The sequence below is a fragment of the Chenopodium album genome, chromosome 13 (assembly GCF_948465745.1).
Source record: "Chenopodium album chromosome 13, dcCheAlbu1.1, whole genome shotgun sequence".
Taxonomy (NCBI): domain Eukaryota; kingdom Viridiplantae; phylum Streptophyta; class Magnoliopsida; order Caryophyllales; family Amaranthaceae; genus Chenopodium; species Chenopodium album.
Window position 1 is genome coordinate 50,222,439 of NC_137846.1, and position 11,017 is coordinate 50,233,455.

Sequence of the window (11,017 nt, forward strand, 5' to 3'; positions counted from 1 at the left end):
CAAGTAGTAGTAGTTCTTTTCTCACTAAAATAAAACAACAAGATACATTTACAAGAAACTCCAAATTAATATCATAAAATTGTTCACAAAAAAATTACTATCATAATGACGAACCTCTATAGTCTTTACCACACCATATGGCGAGGGAAAATTAATGTCTTGTAGAGTGAGAGAAAAGAAACGATCCCGTCGAACCAAAATATAATTTGCTTTATGTTACAAAGTATTGTTGGTATGATAAATTAGAGTGATATCAGATATTAGAGTGAAAGAAATTGTACTCATGTAAGATGAGAGAAATTAAAAAACTAAATATATTTCAAATGGCTACAAAACAATGTTATCTAAATAAACTTGTACGGACTAGTATGATTATCAGGAGTTTAATATAAGCAATGTCATTACTTGAGTAGGGCTTTTAGTTTGCAAGTTGGAAAATTCAAGTTTCTCCCTTCGTTTTCTTCAAAATAAAGAAAAATTAGCTTTACGCGATATGATTTAATTTTGGATTAAAATTAATTTATACCTCTAAATTGCAGCTTAAGGTCCATTATATCATTATTTTGTAATAAAACTTCTTCCCTTTAGGCGGAGAATTGAAATTAGGCAAAAATGTTAAAAGAAGATATGAACTCAACAAGGCTTTTTGTAGTATAATATAGTTTAATTTTCATAGTTCATCGTACCTTTCTATGTAGATCTTTGGTTGCTATATAAAGGAAAGACTTTGATATCATTTATAGTATAGTTTAGTAACAAATTAAGTAATATAAATGGCTTTTTGAGAGCTACTTTACAACAAAACTTTCTATTAAAAAAACAAAAAAGAAAAATAGGTATTTTATAAATTGAAGAGAATAAATTATTTTGTAGGATTTCTTGCTCTAAAATCAAGTTTTCAATTGCATTCTTCAAACAATGGGTTAGCGTCATCACCACTTCTAATCCCATGTTAAAATTTCAAATGGATTTGCTTGTGTAAAGGAAAAGTTTTACTACATCAATTCTCTAGTAGTCTAGTGATTTTTCATCACATTACATAGAAAAATAGATTTATCATCATAAAATTAAAAGGCAATATGTAATGTAACCATTATATACTTTATTGTATGTTAGTCAACTTACCTTTTTGTTTTTGTTTAAAGTCTTCGTTCAATCAAATTAACTTGCAAGTTGGTTTTCTCTTAACAAAAGGTATTTGATATTGTTATTAAGAGGTACACGTACCCTTTGAGTTGTCTTCTCTATGCTACCAAATGGACCAACTTTACATACTCTTTTCACCAGTAAAGTGTTGACTCACTTAGTAATAGACTCTTACATCAAATCAGAGAAGTCTAGGATTCAAATCCTACCAAGTGAGGATATTTGAGGGTAGGGATTCCTTACCCCCCCCCCCCTCTATTCCCAAGTGTATGATCCGTAAATACTGGACTAAAAAAACTGTAAGGGTTGAGGTGTCGTCAAATTCCTTCATACCATTAATAAAAAATAAAAATCTTCACATATGTGCTCTTCCCGAGTATCTCCTCTTTCAGGGAATGTTTGATCAACAAAATGGCCTCGTATGAGCTTAGCTTGAAAGTTGAAACCATAAATGAATTTGGATATTATTAGTTTGATTTTTTATTCTTGATATTATAAGTTTGGTTATGCCACGACTTAACTTCATAATACCTCATACGATTTAGATGTGTTTTGAAATTTAGATTTGAATGGAGGATTGCCCCTCAGATGTAAATGTCATCTGTCTTACTTGACAAAGCTTCTGCTTAATATAATTTGCTGCAGCTTTTGTCAAAAAAAAAAAAAAAAAAAAAAAAAAAAACGTTTAAGATTTTCTCAGATAAACGGTAATATGAAGTTTTGTTCCCATGACCTATATGAGACTAATGTAAGCTCTACACTCTAAGCACTTAATAATGTATTTGACATATTCTCATTCAAAATGACTAAATTGAACGGTTTTTGAGAAGAATGTATTCATTCCCCATGAACACACACACACACACAAAAAAAAAAAAAAAAAATCGCCAAGAAGATTAATTGACCTCATTAGTCACAGTCATACAAGTAATCAAGTTATTATGTAAAAAAAAAGGGTAAGCTCCTGTTCTCATTGTCTGAACTCAGCTGAACTGAACTGAACTTATTAATTAGTGATTTTTTACTACGGATTAGTGATCTTTGATTATTTATTATTATACATATGTGTATATACAAATATACATATTAAAATATTTAAGAAAAATATACTATATAATTAAAATATTTTCTTTTCGAAAAGGACGAAGAACTAACCGATTATGAAAATGTGTATCAAAAAATTATAACCATTTGAACAATGAATTGTATCAATATTATTATTATTATTATTATTATTATTATTATTATTATTATTATTATTATTATTAAATGTTATTATTAATTATTATTACTATTATTATTATTGTCGTTGTTGTAATAAGAGCTTAAAAGAATGAAATTTGGATTTATATCATTAGCAATATCATTAGACATAAACTGAACTGAACTTATTAAAGCTGAACTGAAAATTAACGTATGAGAACAGACCCTAATGCTATATACAACCCTAAGAGCTATGTATCTTTTTCCAAATCCAATCATACATTAACACTATTATTATAATTATCTATTGTGTTATACGGAGTATATCTCTAGAAACTTCTATTTTTCAATTACGAATAAAAACTAATTTTACTATTCCATACAGAGTAATATACACAAAGTATAATATACAAGATAAAATATGATTCTTACAAGATTAGAACCCACGACTTCAAGTTTAAACTCTACATGTTAACCACTAAGTTATTACCATATTACATGTTATTTAATAAAAATTAAATATTATTAATAATTTTTATCTTGAAAGTAATGAAATAACTCAGAACATTGATCGGGCCTAAAAATTACTCCAGCTAGTAATTAAATTATGTCTCAATAAGTACTAAGAATATCAAAACCAAAATGATGCAATTATTTTTACACAACGCAAAAAATACTTCGTGTCAAACAATCCCAACAATTCGTCCTTATGTATTGGACAAACTTAGATATTGAAAAAGAATGGGATAGAGGTGAATTTATGCCTTTTGGACAAAATACGGGAAACCGGTTTGTTGGAGTAATAAGAGACACTCCACCCTTTGAATTGGCACACCTGTAGCCGGAGTTACTCCTTGCGAGTTTACCGGAAACCTACCAATTCGCCCCATTTCTTGTGCCCCTATACTTATATCGTGCGCCATTTTTTTGTTCTTCACCTACTATTAGCCAAAATTTTTAAAATCTATGATTATATACTAGAATTCAATATGGATGATCAAATCAACAAGCTTATTCATAATCTCAAATCAATAATTATTATTGCTCAAAGGTAAGGCGAAGACATCTTATCAGATCGAAATTTCGTACAGGTCAATATACACTACATTTCAGACCTGACTAATTTGATATCATATTACGTATGTAGATTATATTTGTTGAATATCTTCAAAGATTAAGAGTGTATTCTCCTCACCTAAATTTGACTATCTTGATCTATTGTGATTGGTGAATTGAATGTCGATTTTTATTAATTTCCTTTTTCTAGATTAACTTTTTACTAGGTAAAAATAAATAAATAAATAAATAATAAAATAGATTACTTTATAAATAACAATATAATGTGTACGTACGGGTTCTTTTGTCCCCAAATTATGTTAAGATTCATTTGTTGTACCATTGTGATATGCTATATAAAAGCTTTGACAGATACTTGCATTAATAAATTAAGTAAATGTCGATAAGGTCTTGTATTATGAGATAGGATGACTTTTAATATGACATAAGGTGATTTCTATCCAAATCAATGACTTTTAATATATAAATTCTTAAATGGACTTGGTTCACACTAATTTATTGTGGACCACTAACATTAGAGAAGCTATGACTATTTTATTTATAAAAAAAAAGTCACTATGATAAAATGAAGGTCACTATGTTGAAAATAAAAGTCATTTTTGTAATATATAGGCTATAAGAGGTTAATTTTTTTAATGATATATTTTATAAGGTCAATATAAATAATAATGGTCACTATGATAAAAATAGGATCATAACGTCAGACTTCAAGTTCATAATAGTATTAAACATTATACAACTTTTAATAAAGGTTACTATGTTAAAAATAAGGTTACTATGTTAAAAATAAGGGTCACTATGTTCAATGTAATGTCAGTTGCGTGTGTATAAAGCTCGGGTCCACAATAATATTATTGTGGACCAGGTCCACGCAAGTATTTCTGCTTTTAATAAGATATGATGAGATGACTTGACTATTTGTGTTGAAATCTCCTTGTAATTAAAATAATAAAAACAAAAAGGAAACATTTTGGTAATTAACCAACTAATCACAATTCACCAAAACTTTAATATTTGGATTATACACACCATCTATTCAAAATAATAAAAAATAATAATAATAAAAAAAATAAAAAAAATCCTACACACCATCACTAAAAATACATAACTAAGAAGATGAAGAAAATTTCTCCAATAAGTATTTATCTTTTGAAACAATTTAAAATTTTTCTTTCCAAATTATATTTCTAGTCCATGTGTTAGTACGAATACATTTAGTTACAAGAGAAATTTAAAATTGATTTACTTGGCGTGTATAAATACATACAAATATATAATAAGACTAGATAATTAAATAATTAAATAATCCTACTGGACATTAGTTAGTATTTGGTACTTCCACGCACTTAATTACAAGTTCATGGAAGTCATTGTCAACTTGGTAGAAAAGGATTAAAAAGTTGTATAATTTTGTCTAAGAAAGTTGCTGTCAAAATGGCAAGGTAACTAAACTTTGATTATAAGGGTGTCCAGTATGTTTAGCAACAATTAAACACAAGAGGGGCCCTTAATATTATCCCTAAACAACAATTAATTAACCACGTAATCATCCTTTCCTGGTAATTACGGCACGAACACATTTTTGGTATATTATTCATTCATATTGCAATTATCAACTCTAGACTTTAGATGGCATTATATTGTCTTTGATATATGTACATAAAAATCATCTTTTACTATTTACGGTTAATATATTAATTGATATGTAATGCATTCATGATAGATGTCTTACGATGCACCCTTTACTTTTGTTAAATTTGAGGTTGTGAGAATACTTCACCAGGTAGCGACTAGTTTATATTTAAGGTCGAGAAGATTTAAACGCAGAAAACTTTCACACTAAATATTGTTGCATTATCAAGACTCAGACATGATGACGTGAGACATATCACATATCCTCTCATAGAATATTTTCTTGTTATATTTTACTAATAAAAATATAATTGTAAATTTAGATTAAAAAAAAATGCACAATAATTATTTATTTGAAATGTAGGAATTATCTCTTAGCATAAGTATTGTCTTTAATTTTTTTTACCATAGAAATATCATATTCTCTATCAAAAAGAACACTGTGAGTCTGTGACACATACAAGTATGTATCAATTAGACATATGAATATATGATTCCACAATCGTTTTTGAAAAAGACCTTGAGTTTTTTTTTTTTTTTTTTTTTTTTTTTTTTTATGAATTAGCTTTTTATTTCGTTAGATTAATGTTTTTGCTCTAGAAACATGCATTAGTATGAAATGTTTATCCACTTAGGAGTATCAAAAAGGAATCTTGATTCTCTAAGATCATTAAACAAGTTTCATTGTTATTATATATGACTAAAATTTTCCTTTACCTTTATCTTTATGTGTATGTGTATTCTTTTCCCTCATTAATCAAAAGAAAGTTGCTACTTTCTCTCCTAAAACCAACAACTCATGGTAAACATATTGGGAATATTCGGAAATAAAAACCTATTCAATTCATAAGACGTAGTCATAAACTATTTATATGTTTAAAATTTTATACGTAGTAGGATACTCCACTCAAATGGGGAATCAACTAATGTACATCATAAAGGATAAATCAACAAAACCATATCAAATTCACAATTAATATATTTTTACTAAAAACTGAACACTCTATCTTCGTGATTAAAGTAGATACGTTAATGTTTAACACTCATCCTTAATTGCAATATCAAATCCTAATTATCAATAGCACAATTAAGATTATTGTCATAATGTAGAAAACTTAGCCCAATTAACATATCAATTATGCCTCCAAGAGTAGTTGTGGTTTGACCTTAAGCTTAGATAGCATGGAACATCCATGTGTTGGTCGGTCAAGCAAGCTAGCTAACGTTAATTGTTAACAAATTGAATAACCCAAAATTATACTAATCATAAAACCTCACATAAATTGACAACTCTACCCACCAATATAACTACCCTTTTATTTTTATGTTATATTTTTATTTATTTTCAATTTTATTTTTATTATTATGAATTTTGAACCCTGAGTTAGAGCAAAGCAAACCCCCTTTCCCCTTTCTTTCTTCTATAAAAACCCACATCTCCCCTTCTTTCCTTTACACCCACACTCCCATAACCAACAACAAACAAAACCATTTCATTTCTCTCTCTTCTTTCTCTCTCTATAAAATTATTTACGAATTAACAAATTCCATTACAGTTTAGCTATAGCCATGCCTGAGGCACCAAAAGAAACATATGATCACCCAAAAAAACCCATGGAAGTTTACAACATGTATGAACAAAACAAGAAATCTCTTGAGTTCATTGAGGAAGTTACCGAAAATGCTGATCAACTTCAAAAAAGAGTTCTCTTTGAAATCTTAACTCGAAACTCCAACGTCGAGTACCTTCAGAGGCATGGCCTTAATGGCGCTACTGATAGGGATACGTTCAAGAAACTCATTCCTGTTATTAAGTATGAAGATATTCAATCCGATATTACTCGTATTGCCAATGGGGATAAATCTCCCATCCTCTGCTCCCATCCCATCTCCGAGTTCCTTACCAGGTATGTAGAGTAAAACTGGTCGATACCAGCTAAGACTTTAACCAGCTAAACTAGTTAATACTGCAGCTGTCGTTCTGTTCTGTATTATTTTTGTTGCATTAAATTTCGCGATTGATTGATTTATTTTTTTTTTGGAAATTGTTGTTGGTTGTGTAGCTCTGGAACATCTGGAGGAGAGAGAAAATTGATGCCTACAATTGAAGAGGAGTTAGACAGGAGGTGCATGTTATACAGCTTACTAATGCCAGTTATGAGTCAATTTGTACCTGGCTTAGACAAAGGCAAAGGGATGTATTTCTTGTTCATAAAATCTGAGGCTAAGACTCCGGGCGGGCTCTTGGCCCGACCCGTTTTAACCAGCTATTACAAAAGCTCGCATTTCAAAAACCAACCTTTTGACTCTTACACCAATTATACCAGTCCTAATGAAGCCATCTTATGCTCTGATTCCTACCAGTCTATGTACGCCCAACTCCTCTGTGGCCTATTCGAACACAACGAGGTTCTTCGGGTCGGGGCAGTTTTTGCCTCCGGGTTTATCCGGGCCATTAAATTCCTCGAAAAACATTGGACCCTCTTGGCCCATGACATCCGGGTCGGGTTACTAAACCCGCAAATCACTGACCCGTCCGTTAGGGACGCAGTGATGCGGGTCCTGAAACCCGACCCGAAGTTAGCGGACTTTATCGAGCTCGAATGTAGCAAGAAGTCATGGCAAGGGATTATTACTAGGTTGTGGCCTAACACAAAATATGTTGATGTTATTGTGACAGGGACCATGGCACAATATATTCCTACCCTTGATTATTATAGTAACGGTTTACCCCTTGTTTGTACCATGTATGCCTCTTCTGAATGTTACTTTGGTGTCAACCTTAACCCTCTCTGCAAGCCAAGCGAAGTTTCCTACACCCTTATTCCTACCATGGGTTACTTCGAGTTTTTACCCGTTCAGCGTAATGTCAATGGCGTTACCAATTCCATCTCTATGCCCAAATCTCTCACCGAGAAGGAGCAGCAAGACCTTGTTGAGCTCACCGATGTCAAGCTCGGCCATGAGTACGAACTTGTCATTACTACTTATGCCGGTAAGTTACTTATTCTTGGTCTTTTTTTAAGTATACGATTGTTATTTGTTACACATGAATAGTGATAGGCCTAACACGATGCGTGAATTAATGTGGATCCATAGTTTACTCATATAAGGGTCTTTATTTATTCCTGATAAAAAAGAGGATATTTTAGGGAGGGAAAAAGGCGTGTGAGGAATGTATTGGATTTATATGGATAAGATCCGAAATTATAATTGTTATATGCATTACATTCTTTGAAAATTCTCAAAATTCCTTTATTAATTTTCGAGCTTCTAAAAATATTCCATATTAAATTTTCCAAATTACCCCCTTAAAAGGTTTTCAAAAGCCTAAAATATCCCCATAAGACTAAAAAAAAAAAAGTGTATTATGGTCACAATGATAAATTAGGCAAACCTCATTAATACTTCCTATTGTTACATTATTACAACCGACTTTTTATTTTACGATGGAACCTCGCTAAACTTGTACGTATACATAAACAGGTTTGTACCGATACAGAGTAGGCGACGTGCTAAGGGTGGCTGGGTTTAAGAACAAGGCACCACAATTCAACTTCGTGTGCCGGAAGAACGTGGTGTTAAGCATAGACTCCGACAAGACCGACGAGGTGGAGCTCCAAAACGCGGTGAAGAATGCCGTGACACACCTACAGCCATTCGATGCCACCCTACTAGAGTACACTAGTTATGCTGACCTATCAATCATACCAGGCCATTATGTACTATTTTGGGAGCTAAGCCTAAATGGCTCTACCATAGTACCGCCTTCGGTTTTTGAAGATTGCTGCCTAGCAATCGAGGAGTCCCTTAACAGCGTGTACCGTCAAGGCCGGGTTTCGGACAAGTCCATTGGACCACTAGAGATCAAGATAGTTGAAAACGGAACGTTTGATAAGCTTATGGATTATGCCATTAGTTTAGGGGCGTCTATTAATCAGTACAAAACTCCTAGGTGTGTTAAGTTTGCACCCATTGTAGAGTTGCTTAACTCAAGAGTTGTGTCATCATACCGTAGTCCGAAATGTCCAAAATGGGTCCCGGGTCACAAGCAATGGTGCAATGGTAATGAAGAAAGATGAGGGGTAAAAAAGTAATTTTCATTGCTTGATTGTGGTTGAATGAATGTTAATGGAGGATAAGAAGAAGAATGAGCTGTTTTTGTGATCATTTTGGGTAGGAGGATGATCAATTCAAGGACCCATTTTAGATGGAGTACTATTCATCAGTCTAATTTTAATTAATTAGTTTCTTTTTTTAATCTTTTTTTTTTTTTTTTTTTTTTGATCTTATGTATGAATTATTGTAGCACTTGTTTATGAGCAATGTGTAGGGACAATGAAAATGTTTAGGTTTCGTTTTGTACAAAATTAATTAATTCCCTTTTTTTTAAGGAGGAACGTTTTTTAATTTCTTTAACTGTCTTGGTGTATTCGTGACTGTAATTTATCATTACCTGTTAAAAGCGGGTGGGTGTATGATAACGAAATATATCCAATTACGTATGGCATTCTTATGAATTTTAGTTTGAGAAGAAAGCCTTTTCTTGTAGAAACTAAACTTCAATGTTTCACTTCCTCACTCACTCACTTCTCTTCTTTTATTTTATTATTTATTTTCTACAGTTGTTATTCAAACACAATTACTTTCTAATTGGCATTATTCCTACTTCGTACTAGTGGATATTTTTTTCTTGAAAATAATTGGTTAAGAATAGTGTTAACTTGATTAAGATTATTGTTTTAGACAACGAAAGATTAAAACTGATTTTTATGGTGGATATTTTAGCATAACAACACCTTGAATAATGTCAAGTGCTAATACTTGTAATTTGTAACTTCACAAAGTTAAAATTACATCAATGTATTCACATACAATTAGATTGAAAGGAACTTTATGTTTTGAAATAACATTCACCAAATCAACAAATGATGGACCAATTCTGAATCTGGTCCAAACTTTAGTGAATTCAAACTTTAAAACAAGCATGCTTTTTAGATGACATACAAAGAAGTTATGGTACTACTTGTTGAGAAGTAAACAAAACATGCATGTGGATGACAACGTCTAAAGGAAAAAGACCAACATGTATGATGTATGTTACTCAAATACGTTATCCTTGATCGGAGAAAAGGTCTAATACATTATTTAACTAATTTCTATCATGATTTACAAAATTACTTCGTCATTTGTTCTATACTGATTGAGTGATTGTATTACTATGATTTATCATGCTAATCAACATATAATTTTAAATATAAATACATATATGATCGTGATAGATTTATCTCGGTGTATAGTTTCTAAATATTAAATTATTTTTAAAAATATGTACAGTATACTCCGTTGTTGATGGTATTAATGTTGGATTAAATACATTGAAATTTGTACAAAATAATGAGACAAATAAAAAAAAAAAATAAAAAAAAAAAAACAGAAAAACGGATAGAGTAATAAAAGTTATAATTTGTACTTGTAGTATTTTAAAATGTGAAAATATACATTTTCAAGATTATTCTTATATGATAAATATAATAGTAATTCATATATCCTGAAAATATTCACATGTTACAATCATTATAGAACGAAAGAAAAATCACTAATTTAATATGGTGGAAAATTTATTTGACCTGAAAATTATGCCTCAAAAACTATTTAAAAAATAAAAATAAATTTTCTAATGGAAATAATGGGTGTTCCCTACATAAATTCAGCCATAAAATCTGCCCACTGAAATCTCATGGGCCACTTCCTAAAACGGCAAAGCCAAGCCTCCCTTTAAACTCTAAATTCTTTTATATTTTCTCCCCTCCTTTTATGTTTGTTAATTATTATAACTAAATTAAATAACTAATTAATTAATTAAAATGTTCAAGCTTCTTAAAGAAGAACAACTTTTCTGCATCATTAATTTAGGTCTTTACTTTACTTATTTTCATTGCTACTGAATCTAAGCCAT

The 11,017-nt window shown here is 30.7% G+C and overlaps 1 protein-coding gene across 1 annotated transcript; it reads left to right on the forward strand.

The window, feature by feature from the left end:
* The first annotated feature begins 6,529 nt into the window (after positions 1 to 6,529).
* On the forward strand, positions 6,530 to 9,477 carry LOC145576822 (indole-3-acetic acid-amido synthetase GH3.5-like). The gene is made up of 3 exons (XM_081634527.1): positions 6,530 to 6,965; positions 7,122 to 8,053; positions 8,545 to 9,477. The coding sequence occupies exons 1-3, from the start codon at positions 6,628 to 6,630 to the stop codon at positions 9,138 to 9,140; spliced, it is 1,866 nt and encodes a 621-aa protein (XP_081490653.1). The 5' UTR covers positions 6,530 to 6,627; the 3' UTR covers positions 9,141 to 9,477.
* Positions 9,478 to 11,017: the final 1,540 nt, after the last annotated feature.